Source organism: Rhineura floridana, chromosome 8, assembly GCF_030035675.1.
Source record: "Rhineura floridana isolate rRhiFlo1 chromosome 8, rRhiFlo1.hap2, whole genome shotgun sequence".
NCBI lineage: Eukaryota > Metazoa > Chordata > Lepidosauria > Squamata > Rhineuridae > Rhineura > Rhineura floridana.
This window is the reverse complement of record NC_084487.1, coordinates 98,161,591-98,179,873: the sequence shown is the minus strand read 5'-3', so window position 1 is coordinate 98,179,873 and position 18,283 is coordinate 98,161,591. Positions and strand designations below refer to the sequence as shown.

At 39.5% G+C, this 18,283-nt stretch overlaps 1 protein-coding gene across 5 annotated transcripts in view; it reads right to left on the bottom strand.

The window, feature by feature from the left end:
- Nucleotides 1-16,139: 16,139 nt before the first annotated feature.
- Nucleotides 16,140-18,283, bottom strand: part of MAPK12 (mitogen-activated protein kinase 12) — a 47,801-nt gene continuing 45,657 nt past the window's right edge. For all 5 annotated transcript variants that reach the window (XM_061640202.1, XM_061640198.1, XM_061640199.1 and 2 more), the window contains 3 exons: nt 18,023-18,101; nt 17,059-17,232; nt 16,140-16,326 (listed from right to left, as the gene is read on the bottom strand). In XM_061640202.1, the coding sequence (XP_061496186.1) occupies nt 16,256-16,326; nt 17,059-17,232; nt 18,023-18,101 (324 nt within the window). In that variant the 3' untranslated portion in view covers nt 16,140-16,255. The remainder of the gene's footprint in view (nt 16,327-17,058; nt 17,233-18,022; nt 18,102-18,283) is intronic.

The window sequence follows — 18,283 nt, the reverse complement described above, 5'->3', positions numbered from 1 at the left end:
TTTCTTACTACATTTATATCCCACCTTTCTTCCAAGGAGCTCAAGGTGAAATGCCTTATGCTCCCTATTTTTTCCTCACAAAACCCCTGCAAAGTAGGTTAGGCTATAAGTCAGTGAATAACCCAAGGACTCCCAGTGAGCTTCATGGATGAGTGGGGATTTTAGTCCTATTCTCCCAGAGCCTAGTCCAGCCCTCTAACCACTACACCACACCGGCAATTTGACATGCTACAATTGCAAAAAAAAAAAAAAAACTTCATCAAAGCACAGGCACAGGAGCTCTGTCCTGCTTTGCATCTTATTTATTTGGGCCTTTTTCTGCATTTTGATCCCTCCAATGAGGCTCTTCCTCCTTGTATCTTAACAACAACCTTCTGAAATAGGTTACGCTGTGAAGTAAATTACACTGAGAGATAGTGACAAGCCCAAAGATGACTCAGTGAGTGTCATGGCTGAGTGGGCATTTGAAGCCGGGACTCCTCAGCCCTCCTCTGTCACTCTAACCATTACACCAACGGGCGACTCTAACCAGATCACTCTGCTGCAGTGGAGGGTGGGGGGAAAGGTGCATGTACCTGCCAAATGTGTCCCAGTGCCTACGTCAGAGACATGGCAGACACATCCTCAATGGAATGTGACAAGCTTGGATCCAATATTTCAGGAACTTGCTCTGTTATGAATTAAGAATTAACAAGAATAACAGAGATTCTTGCCCTGTAGGTCTGTACAGTTTCTCCAATAAGAATAAATATTTACATAGCACTTGAGCCTTCAAAGGACTTCACATACATTATCTCAGAAGTTCTTACAAGAACCCTGTAAGGTAGACCAGTATTGATTTCTAGTCATCTAAGGGTACTTAGTGAATTTATGGCAGAGGTTAGATTTGGAGCAGGGATTCCTGGCTCACTACAGTATTACCTTCAAAACATGTTCCCTAGAACAGGTGTAGGGAATCTGTGGCCTCCAGATGTTGCTGGACTATATCATCCCTGACTACTGGCCATGCTGCCTATTCAACAGCATCTGGTGGGCCACAGCTTTCCCACTTCTGATCTAGAACATTAAGAACTGGCCACACTCAACGCCTGGATATTACGTTAGATAAGGGTTGTCATTGCTGACCATAAAGGGCCCTTCTTAGGCTTTGATATTTGACTAGAAGGGAAGATGTTTTACACTTGCACCTTCCCTTTTTACTGCTTGTCCATTCACGTAGCCATTAACGGTAGGAGCCTTATCTGAATTAGGAGTTGGCAATACTACATGGTAGATAATTGATTTGGCCTAGGATGTCTAATATAATTACAATTTACAGCAATTTTATTAATATTATGAAAGCTGCCTCAGAGGTGCAAGAAGCGGGGAAACCTACGGAATACACATATAATTCAGAGTTAGTTTTTATATGCAACATTAATTGTTGCTTTGGCAGGGGTGTAGTCTTGGGGTTTTTTAGACCCTTTACTTTTTTGGGAGCAGGATCCCAGCAGGGTCCCTATGTCTCCAGCATCCTGTGAACATGAAAAAGGAGTATTTTAGCCACTGGGAAGAATCTTCTAACATGCTTCCTTGACCTTTCCTGCTGATTGGAGCCAATCAGTGAAAGGAGGTGAGTCAGCCACTGAGAAGAGTCTTCTCAGTAGCTAACACTGTCCCCTTTCATGCTTATTGCCTCCTTAGGGATGTCTATTGTGAGAGAAGGCATTAATAAGGATCTAATTCTCAACCATGCAGCAAGAAAGGGGCAGGGGCATGGCTATGACTAACATGAAGGGACCCTGCACTTCTGAATTTGCCACTGTGCTACCTTTTTGGATCCTATAAACACAAATGATGAACCCTTCTTGGAAAACTTAATAATTTCTAGTGCAATTTGTGGTGGGCAAGTGATCTGGAGCAATTATCCCATTAATTCCCTGCTCCCATGTACAGAGTTTGGTGCATCGATAAGACTTGAAATTGGATTTAGGAGCAACTCCCTCTGCAAAGGATTGAGCAGTAATTTTCACATCAGCTTGTGATGTAGTCATGGGGCAAAGCAATATGTGCTCTGGGCATAGCAAAGACTAAAACTGTTTAACATTCTTCACTAAGGGAACTCCATTTCTGTGCATAGAAAGCTCAGTTCTGATAACCCATAAAAATTACACAAATTTTCATCATTTCATACTTTTTCTTAATTTGCAAAAATGAATTTTTCAAGCATTTTCATTTCCTACCCTAAAGCAGACACTTTTGATCAAAGCAATGATGATGGAGGGGCGTGCGTGTGTGTGCGCCCTCTCTCTCTCTCTCTCTGTCCCCAATCAAAACCATCCCCATAAAGCTGTCATTAACCTGCCATCGTAACAGTAGAAAGCAATCCTTGTGCTATAGAAATACCTGAATAATTGTTTCAAGCTCAGGCCTCCTCAAGATATCTCGGAAGAAGGTTGAGTCTGCTGCATTAGCCTGTGGCTCTTTTTTATTGCCCATGGATATGAGAGTCAGTTTTCTGCTGTTAGATCCAGATAACTTGATTAGATCTTGGAGCCCAGCCCTTCCCTTATCCCCCCACTTTTCCCACTTCCTTTGACTGCTGCTTAAGAGAATGGCAGAGATTAACCAGGAGCCAAAAATCACCATCTTGTTTTAACCAGGGGACTGGAATGTTCTTCAAAGAAATCTAGGAGGTTGTTTTAGCAACGGAAAGTTAGAATGGCTTGTATTCCAACTAGAAAACTGGACAGCTGCACTTGTCTTTTAGACAAGGAAAACTTTTTAGGAAGGCATCTTCTTCAATTTACATCTACCCTTAAAACCTTATTGAGACAAGTAAAGAAAGTCAAATGACATTTTGTTATAAACCTCTTTCCTGCAATTGCTGAACTGCAAGAGGGTTCACACCAGATATAAATATGCCAATAGTCCATACCAATCAGTCAAGTTCATTACAGACAATAATCAAAATGTTCAATGAAGGAAATGGAGAGTGCCTTCTTTAGGCTGGATTATGTTTGTTGTTGTTGTTATATATTAAATTTCTATCCCACCCTTCCTCCCAGAGTGAACCCAGGGCGGCAATGAAGGGGCAAAACACTAGCAACATCTTAAAACATCTTTTTTAAAAAAATCTTAAAAATGAAACATCTTTAAAAATATTTTAAAACATCTTAAAAAGCAATTCCAACACAGACAGACTGGGATAAGGTCTCTACTTAAAAGGCTTGTTGAAAGAGGAAGGTGTTCAGTAGGTGCCGAAAAGATAACAAAGATGGCACTTGTCTAATATTTAAGGGGAAGGAATTCCAAAGGGTAGGTGCCACTACACTAAAGGTCGAATTCCTATGTTGTGCGGAACGGACCTTCTGATAAGATGGTATCTGCAGGAGGCCCTCATCTGCATAGTGCAGTGATTGACTGGGTATATATGGGTTGAGACGATCTTTCAGGTGTCTTGGTCCCAAGCTGTATAGGGCTTTGAACACCAAAACCAGCACCTTGAACGTAGCCCGGTAGCTAATGGGCAGCCAGTGCAATTCTTTCAGCAGCAGGGTAATGTTGGCAATATCCTGCCCCAGTGAGCAGTTGTGCTGCTGCATTTTGTACCAGCTGCAGCTTCCAGACCAAGCTTAAGGGCAGCCCCACATAGAGCGCATTACAGTAATCTAACCTGGAGGTGACCAGTGCATGGACAACAGTGATCGGACTATCCCTGTCCAGAAATGGCCGCAGCTGTCTTACTAGCCGCAGCTGGTAAAAGGCATCACCTTGGCCTCTAGTGACAAAGATGGATCCAGGAACACCCCCAGACTACGAATCTGCTCTTTCAGAGGGAGTATGACCCCATCCAAAGAGGCAATTAACCTATTATCTGAATTGGGAACCAACAATCCACAGTGCCTCTGACTTGCTAGTTATTATTAGAAAGCAAAGAACAATTTTACACTGATGCATTAAAACATTTGTGTAAGAAATGAGCCATCAAGGTGTGTCAACCACTTCTAGATGATCTGTTATAATTTCCTTTTTTACAATTTTAGAAAGGTTAATAGCCTAACACATTTGCCCATTTGTCCTCATAAATCTGTGTATATTTGGAGCACCTAACAAATCTGTGGGATATGTTTCCCAAGCGAACAAGATAGGATTGTACTGTGTAGGTATATTTCATGGGTTAGCACAAGTACTGAGTACAGATCAGCAACCAATATGTACAATTGTGAGAGAACAGGCACTCAAATTGGTGTCTGTTTAATAGTTAAAGGGGATTATCTCTTTCAGGTCAAGATGCTTTGAATATTCAATCCCTTATCCAAATTCCTAGATTTGACACAATTGTATAAAACACCTTACAGATTACATAGAATAAACAGTATTTCTGATCCTTATTATTGATTGTGTAAAAAAGAAAGAGTTAGGCACATTGTATCATCTCCAGTGGATATACCTAATGGACACGAATTAGAGAGATGATTTATAGGATAACAAACATTTGTGTAGTTTTAGATTTGTATAGATAAAAGTTTGTACCAATTGGAATTCCATTATATTTTTGTTAACCAACAGTTAACACAAATAGTACAATCTCATCAACATTGGAAGAAGGGCCTTGGGAGGTGATGAACTCTCTTTTGTTAGACATTTTTTAGCTGAATAGGTGGTTGGCTTGACACATATCATGAATGTTGTGGCAGTGTGTTTCCTGCATCAGCAGAGGGTTAGACTAATGGGGTTTTTTTTAATAATATGTTTTTAACCCTTTTTTAAAAGATGTTTTTAAAACTTTTTAAAAAAATGTTTTAAACATTGTTTTGTTTTAATGTATGTTAAGGTCTGTTTTTATGATGTTTTAAAGTGTTTTTAGCGTTTCTTGTTTGTCGCCCTGGGCTCCTGCTGGGAGGAAGAACGGGATATAAATCAAATAATAAATAAATAATAAAATAAATAATTACAGATCCTAATTTCTATGAGTGATATTCAGTGTTCATCATTCTGAAAACAGACTAAGTGAAAACAATGGACTTAAGTCAATTAACCTCAGTGGGTCTACTCTGAGCATAATTTACTTGGATATCGCCCTGTGATTCAGCTCATATATATTTGTAAGCTATATGTTATGGGGCAGCTGAAATGCTGAAAAGAAATAAGTAAATCAATAAAATATTATATACTGAAAAACAGAATATTCCTACTATAAAGGAATGGGAAAACAAAAAAACATGATGTTGCTATTTCTGATAAATTGACTAGCTATAGAGGACAATTTTGAAACTCTAGAAAACTAGTGACCTTTCATCAAATATTGGATAGTCATCCATGCAACTGTCATATTTTGATATGCTTTGAAAAATAACGTGCTCTTTGCATAGAATGATAAAACCAATTAAAAAGAAAAATAAGTATGTTGCACTAGGAGAGTTATTCTGAGTAAGGCACCTTGTATAGCCAGAAAGACAATGCAGAGAGATGTCAATTAGGGCTGAAGGGAGAATTTTGTAGGCGTGCCAGAGAATAAAGTCAATGTTCACTGGGGAGTTTGACTTTCATACTGATTGAGCTCCTTCTCCTATCAGCTGGAGGCCAGACAAGATTGTGAACTCTTGATGTGCCTCCCTTCCTTATCACAGTCATCAGAAGCTGGCCTCAAACAGACAAAGAAAGTGCTGGGAGGCAGACAAGATGACCCTGCTGACTTTTTCAATGGACCACAAAGAGGCTGCATGTGCTTCTTGTTTACTTTCATCCACATAAGTTGTTCTTTGGCCTTGGCACTTGTGAAGCAAATAGAGGTATCTCTAATTCGCTTCGGACTTCACAAAGCACAGGCAGATCCTAGCGATGACCTGGATTGCATGGCATGGGAAGTCAGTTATGGCTTAAAAAGACCACATGCATGTGCTGGCTCCTGGAGAGGAGCTCACAGCCACTTTGCTCCTCCCTGGTCCTTTTTATTGCTGTACCAAGCAAAGCCCAGTTTTGGCTTAGTGTGTTGTCCAAGCTGGGACTCTTGTTTAAGCTCTCTTAAACTCACAACCTGTAGCCAAGGATAAACCTTGATATTGTGTTGTGCGAACCAGCTCAATGTGTGCATTGTTTGATGGCCATGGGAGAAGAGCGGAGAGAGTAGCAGAGGAGAAAGTGTTCTTCTTTTGGAATGACCAAATATTCACATTGGCCAGGATTCACGCGGCTAGTTCTTATTGCTCAAGGGGGCTTTGGACTTGTATTTCTGAAACAGGCCCCCTTTCTAATGTAGTGTGACAAATCACTTTTGAAACAGAGGAATATCCTAAGTGGTTTGTAATAGCCTGAAGAATTGGGGGGTGGGGGAAGAGACAAAGTGGTTCAAAGGAAAAAGTCGAAAGTCCCACTAGTTGTGCCAACCCTGTTCCCAAAACAGGTTCAGCACCTTGGATAGCTTCTCAAAAGTTTAGACTAAAACCTGGAGCAGATTCTACTGCCCAACTGACATGGAGCCACCAGCTGCCACTGCCTGGGCATATTTAAACCAGATAAGACAGACATTGTCCAGTTTGAATGATCGTCATAACTCTGATGCCTCTTTCCTTTTATATTTTTGTCAATCTCCCCATCTTGCTGCCTCTGCTCCTCATCTTGCAGCTGAGTTTCTCCTGTGGCTCTCCCTTTCCCCCAAAATGAAAGATGGAAGCCAAAGTGGTTTGTTCTGCAAGAAAGCAGAGTTCTTTCCTCTGGGAGCCTAGAACTATTAGGCCACTAGGAAGATTCTGTTAGTGGTACCACAGTCTACAGATTATCAAATGGTGGTAACCCAAAAAAGGGCATTTTCTGGTTCTGCCATGGCATTATGGAATCCCCTCATCCATACAAGAAGCATCATTGGTCTTCTGTTTTGGGTGTCTTTTGAAGGCCCCTGTCCATTAAAGCTGGACACCCCTGTTGTATTTTCTGATGCTATATATTTTGTTGTTAGTGGTTTTATATGGATATTTTTATTGTATATTGAATCTGTTGTATTCTGCTTAGAGTTTTTTTTAATATATTAAGCAGTTTAGAAATACTGTAAAATACAACAAAGCAACACATCTGAACAGGAACGCCACCAGAACGCCTTCTGGCGTTAGCATTCTTATTTACTTAATTAAAAGCACTGATGAACTGCTTAATATTTAAAAAAATATTTTAAAAATCTCTAAGCAGTGCACAACATCAAAACAACAAACACAAAACACCCTTCCCCACAACTTCTCTACCCTTTCTCGCATTAATTCCTTTTTGTTGGGATCTGTAAACCGCTTGGAGATTTCTATTGAAATATGAAGCGGTATATAAATTAAGCAAATGAAGTAGCATTTCCACTTAGTTTGCAAAAAAGGCAGACAGGAAAACAGCCCATTGCCTCAGCAGATCCGCACCAGATGTTTAAAGCACCTTTGATGCACATTGAAAGTACATTACTTCCCCCAAAGAATTCTGGAAACTGTAGTTTGTTAAGGGTGCTGGGAATTGTAGCTGTGTGATGGGGAAACTACAGCTCCCAAGACTATTTGGGGGAAGTCATGTGCTTTAAATGTGCATTGGATGTGCTTTAAATGTATGTTGTGGAGTTGGCTAGTTCCCAGTTCCATAGTTTCATGAAAGTTCAAAACACAGCCCAATCACAAAACCAAAAATTTAAAGTTTATATGTCCCTAAATCCCAAGGTAAGCTTTGGAATACCATATATCATATATCTGCATGGCTGGGGGACTCTCCCCTTTGAGATCCAAAATATTTTTCCCAATTAAACTGTGTGATGATGTCAGAAGAAAAAAAAAGGAACTTGGGATGTGCACTCCGCAATAACCATGGGGCCACTCAAAATCATGAAGTTTCCTGGGATGCAAGACACTGTCAAATATGTCACTCCCACACCAACAATAGTTAAATGTGTAAAAGTGAGAAATAAACTGAGGGTGTACACCCAACAAAAAGTGTCATCATGTTCCATTTAGGGTCATACTTGTGCTGAACTACATGCATCTTTTAACTGGATGGATCAGAAAGAACCATCTGTTCTGAGGGAGGACTGAATCCAACCCACCACACCCCTTCGAGCACATGCTCAACACCACCCATCCTCTTGGCTCTGGCATTTCAGCCTGGGAAACCGCATGCACAGCAGCCCACTGTTTTGTGTCTTTATTGCTGGGTGGAGACCATCCACTTTCTGTGTTTTTTTGCTTTTTGCTTTTCTCCCATATCAATGCAGATTTTAAACAAGGCCATGTACATTTTATCAAAGGAACGAAAATCAAGTGGATACAGCCCCCTGCTGGATAAAACAATGCAGACTTGTGGCTGAAGATTAAAAAATCTGATGGTTTGCGTCAAGAGAGACAGAATTAATGAATGGCATTGTAGCAAAACTCTCTAGTTCAAAAACATGTCCAAAGCTTGAAAAAAAGAGAAGACTTTCTTCAGGCAGTACTCTGTCACCCTCATCTAGACAGCAGTGTGCATACTCTCTCTTGCTCTCTCTGCATAAGTGAGTGTATAATGTGCACATGCATATATATATATGTATGTGTATGTGTGGAGAAGGGGGGATGAGGAGATAAGAGAGTACTGCCTAAAGAAAGCCATAGTTTGCAAACTTTGAACATATTTTTGTGAACTGTAGTGTTTTGCTACCATGCCATTCACTAATTCTTTCTGTTGACAAAAATGATTGGAATTTGAGTGTTTCATTCATTCCTCCAAAGCAGTCTAATTTCAGAAATCCATGGTAGCTAAAAACTAATAAATAATAGACTTGACTCTTGGTGTCAAGTACTGTTAGTCCAAACAAAAGTATGAAGTATAGTTACAGTACTTAATATTTAAAACCAGTCAAGAACCAATCAAAGCCTGCCCTGCACGCACAGAGTAGTAGACATTGTTACTACTGTAGCTGCAAATATTAAACATCAGCCATGAATAAGGTACTATATAGAAAACTGTGATATACAACAGAGGGACAAGACAAAGATGGGGGACAGGACAGGGACTGACACATGAGAAATGTGGATGGGGAAAAGGAATTATCAGGTGGCAGCAGAGATATAGATGAGACTTCAGTGATTAAGGAAATAACTAACTACACCCCTTTTTCTGTTTTCTTTAATACCGAGTCTGAGGAACAGTTCTGCAAAACTTGAAAGCTGGCTCATGTGATTTGTGTTTGGTTCTAATAAAGCTATAATGATACTGTTCCTGTTTGAGTTTTAAGGTGAGACTTGAAAGGAGAAACTAACCAATTTTGCCTAATAGTATATATAATAAGACAAATTTGATAGATTTCTACCTCACCCTTCTACTGCTTGTGCATCACTCAGGATGGCTTAGAAAGGTTAAAAAAAGATCAACCAGAATATAGCTGAGGCAGGCACAGCAGATAAACAAAACCAACCTCAGATAAATGTGTTGTCTGAAATAAGAAAGTTCTCCTAATCTGTAAAGACGGCCATCTGAATGTAATGAGGCAAGGAATTCCACAATCTGGGTGCAGCCATTGACAAGGCCCTATCTCTTGTCACAGGCAACTGTGTCTCCACCTGATCTTTGCAAGCAGACAACAAAGATACTTTGAAGTGCACAAAAAATGGGACCTGTGGAAAGATGCTTCTACATCAGCCAAGCAACTAGATGCACTACCTCAGTTTGCATGTTGGTAACTGCTAGTTGAGGCATACTGCCAGTTAATGTCAAGGGCTGTGCCTTCCATTCATTAAAGTCAATATGCATTCAGACCCATAATACCTCAAATGTTTCTACTGTTGATTGTATTAAAGTAGAACCTCACCATAATGTGGCTCACTGAACCATGGATTCAGATGTCCCCGAGTAAGATACTGTTTACAGAACACAGCTTTTGTTATAATGCAGAAGCCCTATAATGCAGGCACATCCTTTGTCCTCCAACTCCTGCATCATAGCGGGGTTCTACTGTATTATGTCAATGCCTATTATGAGCTATGCACTTGACTTGTATGTAAAGCCTTACTTTTTCTAACCACTAGATAGCCACCTGCCATCCTCCATCAGGTTTATTTATTGGAACTGAGACAAAGGCAATTGCTGCAACTTGATAATCAGCTATAAAAACAGGTGGAGCCTCAATCATAACAATCCAATCAACCAAACAGCTCAGTTATTTCACTACAGTTGCACCTGGATATAGGGAAGTTATAGCTGGTACTGCCCAGACATCAACAAAATACTTTCCACAGTATTTTCCTAGGGCAGATTAGTAGAGACTCAATTATCCCAAGCCAGTGATCACAATCCATGCTTTTCAAATCCCAGAGAAAGAACCACTTGCAAGCATAATGAGTATTACCCTCAAAACAGTAAAGTACAGAGACTTCCGGGAAGGGTGACTTCGCTTGTGCCTGCTTTTGAGATGGGCTCCCGCCTCAGAAGAAGCTTATTTAGATATAAATCAGTCAGAACATTTTTTTTTGACTGATGAAATTTCTCCCGGGCAGGGAGAAACGTAGAGATCAACCTCAAAAGCCTGTTTTTGTTGGGAGGACTGGATTTCATTAATTTATGAGAAAAGGTCCAGCCAGCAATGCCGGACGGACTTCCGAACAAGCTCTATCTGATTAATGCGATACGTTTATCTTTTCTTCAAAGAGAAAACGGACTAACAGGCAAGCACCCTTCTTTCTATTTTTTTTGTTACTTGGTTTAAATTGTTGCAGCAAAAAGAGATTTGTCAAATGAATCAGCTTTAAAGAACTTCTGGGTAAGCTATAACTCTTCTCTGTTATTCACGAAATTAACAGCTTATCTCTGTTTCTATTGCAAAAAGCTGTCCTGGAAGTGCATTCTAAAGATATAAACAGAAGAGGGATTTCTATTCCGAGGAGAAAAAAATAAAAAATATGAACTTTGGAACGTTATATTGTCTGGGACTATTCTCTTTTTGGTCTATTTTATTTTGACGAATCTGCTTCTTCACGACGCCACTAACTGTTTTGATGCTGGGAACTAAATTTGTTTTGTATTCTTGAACATAGAGAGATAAGGCAGGCTGCTCTGTTTATACTGTGATGTCATCAAGCCTGGAATATTAACCCAATTGTTGCTGAAATAAGAAGTGGTTCTTCTTTATTTTTGTTTTGTTTTGTTTTCGTGGTTCTAAAAATGGCAATCAAGAAAGTGGCTGAGAATCTGGAAGTAATTATGTTTCAGAAAATAATGGATGAGATTGAGATAACGAAACAAACCCTGCGACAGGGTAGTAAGGAGCTGAAAATTGAACTGAGCAAAATGACGCAGGAGCTTAAAGAAATAGGGGATCCTGTGAGAGAGGAGAATGAGATCAGAGATGAGAAAAGAAAAAATAAAGGGAAGATACAAGCCCTGGAGATTGGAACAAATGTGGAATTGGAAAAAGATCTGGAGTTTATGGATATTAGAAATAAAATCTACTGTTTGGAATTTAACGTTATCTCTGAAGAAATTAATGAAGATATTAGAGATAAAGTTATCAATGGCTTGGATAATTTTCTGGACTGGAATGATGTGATGGAGCTTGATATAGAGAAAATCTATGGAATTAACTGCAGCCATGTGACAATGGAAAAACTCTCAAGAGATGAGCCAGTGCATTTTGTAAAAAAGAAGAACAGAGATATGACTTTACAACAATATTTCAGCAACTTATTCAGAATCGATGGCAAGAAAATATTTGGGATAGAGGAAATTCCCATCAGACTCTTATTATATGACTATGGCTATGACAGCAAGATTATTATGGAATACTGATAATGGAAGATTGGACACTGAAATTACTGGACTTAACAGGACTATTGAAGATGGAAGATGGAATTAATATTGATAATGGAATAATGGCTATTGAAATTATTGGACCTAACAGATTTTGATGAGATGGATTAATCGATATGTTTATTTGGACTATGGTTATGACAATAAGATTATTATTATTATTAACGAGATGGATTAATCGACATGTTTATTTGGAGAAAAATTGATAGATATATTTCTTAAAGAATTGAAACCTCTCTTTGACTTTTTGTGGAAAGAATAAAGTAATGTCTATGAGATTTGATGATTAATTAAGATAACTACTGGAGGAAAGTGATTTTATAATATAATTTAAGAGACAGGATTGTTATATATTGTAGACCTATAACTGATCGGTGACAAATGGGAAGTCAACATTTTATTTTTTTGTTTAATCATTTTTGTTTTGTTTTGTTTTTTGTCTTTGAATGTTTTATGATTTTGTTTTGTTTGTTTTATGAAAATTTGAATTAAAATTATTGTAAAAAAAAAAAACCAGTAAAGTACACAGAATAAAGCATGAGTAAAACCAATATCTGTAGTTCTAACTTGATGACAGCGGTGGATAGTGGTGTCATGCATTATGCAGAGATTATCTTTGATCAGAAAACTGTAAAGAGCAGTATTTAAATTGCATTGGGGGGAAATCGTGAGAAAGAATAAACAGGAATCGGTTATCACAGTGGTTTTGGGAAAGTTACAAATTGCCCAGTTTAAAAATAAGTTATTTATGTAACAATAAGGTAGCAGACTTGAAGGTGCATTTGGCAAGGCCAATAAAAGCCAAGTCAAGATGGAACAGTTGTGTTACACTTATCAATGAATTAGCAAGATCACACTCAAAGAATAAATTGTGCTTTGTTCCTCAAAGGAGCCAGTGACAAAAACATTGTTTCCTGGCTTGGAGATTAGGAGTTGTTGCTAGGTGGAGATGTCAGCTTTACTGTGTGTGCTGATATAAAGGTGAATAGCCTTTTTTATACTGCAGACAAGTCACTTGGCAACAAAGATAGCATAAAAAATGTTTATGTGCATGAAAGTGTCTTTCATGAAGGGTACTTTATCTTTACCACCAGTCAATATTTGCTTTCAAAAATATGCCACAGCTCTATGGAAAATTTCTGGGAGGAAATCAGTAAACTGTCTTTGAAATACTTGCCAGAGTATGTAAAATATGGGTAGACTGGATATAAGCTGATGGAAGGGTGGCTGAAAGTGCACAAGCAGTCTGGTGATCTTTGACCCACCGCCTTGCAAGCCTCCTCTGTTTATATAACACAACTGAGGGGGGAGGTTCCCAGCAAACAGAAGGCAAGCTTAAACCTTTATTGCTCTGCTAGGCAAAATCCTTTGCACTGCTTCTCACTCTTTAGAGGACTAGTAGGAATAAAAGTCATTTTGACACGCGATACTTTTCTTCTGTGCAGTTAACATGAATTTGCCCACTTCTGTACAGCAGCTCACTTCCATGATGGGGATGGACATTACACTCCTGCGTTGGCTTGTTCTTTTTTTGCGAACCCAAAGTAAGAGACGAATTTTGAATTACACAGACTTTTTACAGCTTGGATTCAACATACCCAAGAGGTTGCAAGTTTCCTCCACTGGACCTCTCAGGCTTGCAGTCTGAGGGCAAAGTAAGCACTTGAGCCTAATTCACTGGTGTTGGTGTCAGGGGCAGGCAGCATAATCTAAAAGCAGCTTCATTTTGACTCATGTATAAAAATTGCTCGTATTGAGAAGCTAGGCCTAAGACTATGGCCAGCTGAAATCCTACCCTATGTTATCAAATTCTTCCAAGCTACACAGGAAGTGGATTAGATTGTGAAAAACCAACCCAAATTGAGTTTGCATTGTGACAAGTGTGTAGGGCAGTACAATATCTCAGAGAGGAGGTCAGGTCTCCTGCTGCCCTGGTGCATTCAATATAGCTGCCCAATTTCTCTACTTTTTAATTTGTTAGAAATAGCTGTTGGCTATAGGTACATTCTTAAACCGCAAGGTTTTTTTTTGCCTATTAGTGATTTCTCTGCTTTTTAATCTGGGAGGTAAATGGGATCCTGTGCAAGTTTACTGAGAATGGATTGATCATTTGCATGCTTATTTTCAATGGGATTTACTCCCCTGTAATCATGCTTAGGATAGGTGAAACTGACCACAGTGGAGGGGGAGGGCGGGAGGAAGGGCAGAGGGGAGGAGGAGGATGGGAGCAGGCAGGAGGGCAGGTTTGATCATTTGCATGCTTATTGAGTTCAGTGGGATTTACTCCTGTACAATCATGCTTAGCATATGTAAAACTGACCATGGGGGGGGGAGGAGGAGAAGAGGGGGGAGAGTTGGAGTGGGCAGGGGAGGAGGCAGGGAAGGGAAGGAGGGGACTGGCAGGTCTCATCATTTGCATGCTTATTGAGTTCAGTGGGATTTACTCCCATGCAATTGTGCTTAAGATAGGTAAAACTGACCATGAGGAGGGAGAGGGGAGGTGAGAGGGAGGAGGAGGGGGAAGGAGGGGATTGGAAGGGGATGGGGAGGGAGGGGCAAAGGAAGGGGGAGGGAAGGGGCAAGAGGAGGGGATAGGAGGGAGGAAAAGGAGGGAGGAAAAGGAGAGGGCAGGTTTAGTCATTTGCATGCTTTTTAAGTTCAATGGGATTTAGTCCTGTGCAATCATGCTTAGGATAGGTGAAACTGACCATGGGGAGGGGCAGGGAGGGGAGAAGAGGAAGAGGAGATTGGGTGGGAGGGCCCTACCCTGAGAGAGGGGAAGCCCCTTTCCTTTCCAAAAGGAAAACATTGTGATCATTGTTTTTCAGCGTTTCCCCCACCTTTTTATTCTTCAGCAGGCACATGTAGTCTCCCACCCAAATTTAAACCAAAGCTGTCAGTGGCCACATCCATGCCAGACCTTTATTTCACTTTAGACAGTCATGGCTTCTCCCAAAGAATCATGGGAAGTATAGTTAGTGAAGAGAATTCTGGGAAGTATAGTTAGTGAAGAGAATTCTAGGAGACGCCCTGTTCCCCTCACAGAGCTCCAATCAGAGCAGCTGAATGTTAAACCACTCTGGCAACTGGAACCCTATCAGGGGAATAGGAGTCTCCTCACAGCACCCTTCACAAACCCCACTTCCCAGGATTCTTTGGGGGAACCCATGACTGTCTAAAGCAGCCTTTCCCATCCAGCGTGCCTCCAAATGTTGTTGGACCACAACTCCCATCAGCCTCAGCCAGCATTGCCAATGGTCAGGAAAGATGGGAATTGTGGTCCAACAACATCTGGAGGCACACTGGTTGGGAAAGGCTGGTCTAAAGTGAAATAAAGGTCTGGCGTAGGTGTGGCCCCGATTAGCCAAGCCAATCAGCTGTGAGTCTGGCTTTTAGAACACTGACAGTTGGTTCTTACTGAGCATGCCTGGGCTTATCATTGACTTTAATGTTAAATTTCTTTAATTAAAAAACATCTAGGCACTTTTTTTAACTTTTAAACTGCAGAAGATGAAGGTCAGAGTATGGGGCAAGGTCAGTAATAGGATTACAGGTACTCTGTGAACATGGCTGATTTTTAATTAATTTCAACAAATTATGAGAACTCTGACAGAAAAAAGTCCAACAGGGGTCTGGTTTTTTCTTTCTCTTGTTTTACACTTTGAATTCTTGATTCTCTCTGACGGTTTTGTGTATCGCCATGAAATTTTAGAGAATTGTTAAGCAAGCGTTTCTGAGTTCAGGACTGTAAGATTTGTAAGGTTTTGTTTTGAAATGAGCTTATGGGAAGCATCAGAATGGCATAGGGGGTATTTTCAATTTAACATTGCTGAATGCGAAAAATCCATGCTGGCTATAGTATACAGCCACTGTTGTGGCTGCATAATAAAATTTTCACACCACCTTAGTTTAGAAAACTGGTTGAGGAACTTCAAGCCATATCACACAATTCCTTTTTTGTCCATGCAAGCAGTCCCAATTGTCCCTGGTACCTGTTCTCATGACTGCAGTGGCAATTTTTCATGTTGCTGCTAAGGCAGAAATTTCTGCCAACTATATATGGTATAAACAGGTTCTCACATCCATACAAGCACATGTTGGGGACTTTTCTTAATGAAAAATGTATGGTGTGAAGCAGCCCGTTGCCATCAGAAATTGTGGCTACAAAGAGAGCCTATAAAATGTGAGAACTTGGAGGTTGAGAGAGCCCAGGTGGGAGGATGGGAAATACATACTTGGTGTAGGGTATAAGGAACATGGGGCAGAAACAAAACATTCACACAACCATGATATGCTGCTTATAATAGTACTGTCTTCCTAGCTAAAGTCCAGAATACAAATATTCCTTGGAATACTGGTTAGACAGATTACATCCAGTTTATTTATAAAAGGTTTGTACAATTAAATTATATATTTTTAAAAAAATTACACTCTCCTTCCTTTATTGGATTTCTGAGCAAACTTGTCCTTGTGGTTACACTGCTGTCTCTTTGGACTCAGGCAACTGTGGAGGCTTAAAGTTTATCACTTCTTTATATGTGATGCCTGAAAAAATAAAAATAGAAAAGTATTGCTTTTACATTCAGAAAAATAATGATTCACATCATATTTCTTTAAACAACAGTGTCATCATGAATTACCACCAGTTAGGAAAAATACCACACACATTAATAGTTTGAGAGCCTCTGATCTAGCTATAATTAATTATACTGTAATAATAAAACTAATATTATTGTTATACCTTTATTATTATATTATATATTATAATACCTATTGGAAATAGCTAGAGATAGCAAATGACCAGAAGAAAACAGCAAGGCCTACACTTCTGTCTAATCAGCAGATAGAGTTTTCATACGTTCATTCCAACAAGTCTTTCAAATACAGATCTTTCCCAATCAGTATCTATATTGGAATTGTTTTTAGATGTTTTAAACGTTTTATCACTTGAGTGTTTACCACCCTGGGCTCTTTTGGGAGGAAGGGAAGGATATAAATTAAACAACAACAACAACAATATAGCATAGGTCAAGGACAAGAAAAACCTGGGAGAATGGGAGTAGAAGGGAAAGGGAAACTGTATAGAACGCTGAAGGGGAGACAAATGTAGAAGCTAACAGTTTGATGCATCAGATTTCTAAATTTGCCTGAAGCATATTTTTAATTGAAATCAAAAAGGCCTCTTTGCATGACAATCTAAAATAGATAGCAGTCTTCTATCCTAAGCTACTCTTTTGACTGAAGATTGTCTGTCAATCACAACACCACCAAACGTACATTTCCATTCATCCAGGGGCAGATCCATGTTGTCAAAAGTGTCATCGTATTTCTCTGCTTCATTTTCTTCTTCAGGATCATGAATGGCTTCAAAATAAGGATGCACTAAAGCTTCTGCAGCTGTTATTCTTTTCTCCGCATCTAACACCAACATCTTCTCCAAAAGGTTCACTGCTGGCTCAGTGAAGGAGAGAGAGAGAGTACAAGCAAGTACAAGCACTAGATCCAGCACGAAATGTAATGACTTTAATTATATTTTAATTTTGCAACAGCAAGTCTGAGTTAGGAAATAATATCAAAACATGTGCTTAACTATTTTTGCTATCTGAAGATCATATAGATCAGGGATGGCTTTTGCATTTGCCACTTGGTTCTTCAGGACAGGAGCACAAGGTGGTTAGACTCTATAATACAGTGCACCCAGAAGTGAGAGCTTACGCTTACAAAACACATATGTATGGGCAGCATGAGGCCATCAGGGCAGGATGGGGAAGGGTCTGCTAAAAGAACAAGAGGCAGACTACAGTTTTTTGCCTTTCTGGAATACATGGGAGAGCATATAATAAAATATATGATATACAGATGGTTTCACATTATTTCTGAGTAGCTGCTGGTGTAGCATTACACAAAAAACCACCAAAGAGATATGTAAATTAAAAATATGGAATCTGTCAAACACACAACTTTTGAAAATATTTATTTCTGCCTGACTAATGAAACTGCAAACAATTTTTTACAGCACACCTTGATTAAAAGTTGGCCATCCTGATGGAGATGGATTTCCTTAGACTGAGAAAAATAGCCTATAGAGAAATATCCTATAGAGAGCAAAAAAATCTTGGAAAAGCTTATTAGTGAGGAAAGGGCAGAAAGTATCTGTCCAACTTCAGTTACACTTAATTGTTCACTGCCATGCTACTACACAGCTTCATAATTTGTGACACACACATATATATTTACTTACCTAAAGGATTTGCATACTTCAAGATAGCAGCAAAGTCTTTTTTCTGGACTTCTGGAAGGCTTTTGATATAATTTTTTGCCTTGAAAGAAGCCCAAGCAATATATTAAAATTTACAACAAGGAAATCAAATTGATTTAAGCTGGTCTGCCCAATCAGGTTTAATGTCAGAGCTATTCACAGAGTTCAGATTCAGTTCTCTCTCAGTCTGTTAAAAAAGTGCTTAACTTGTGTTTCTCCAGACATTGTTGGACTCCAACTCCT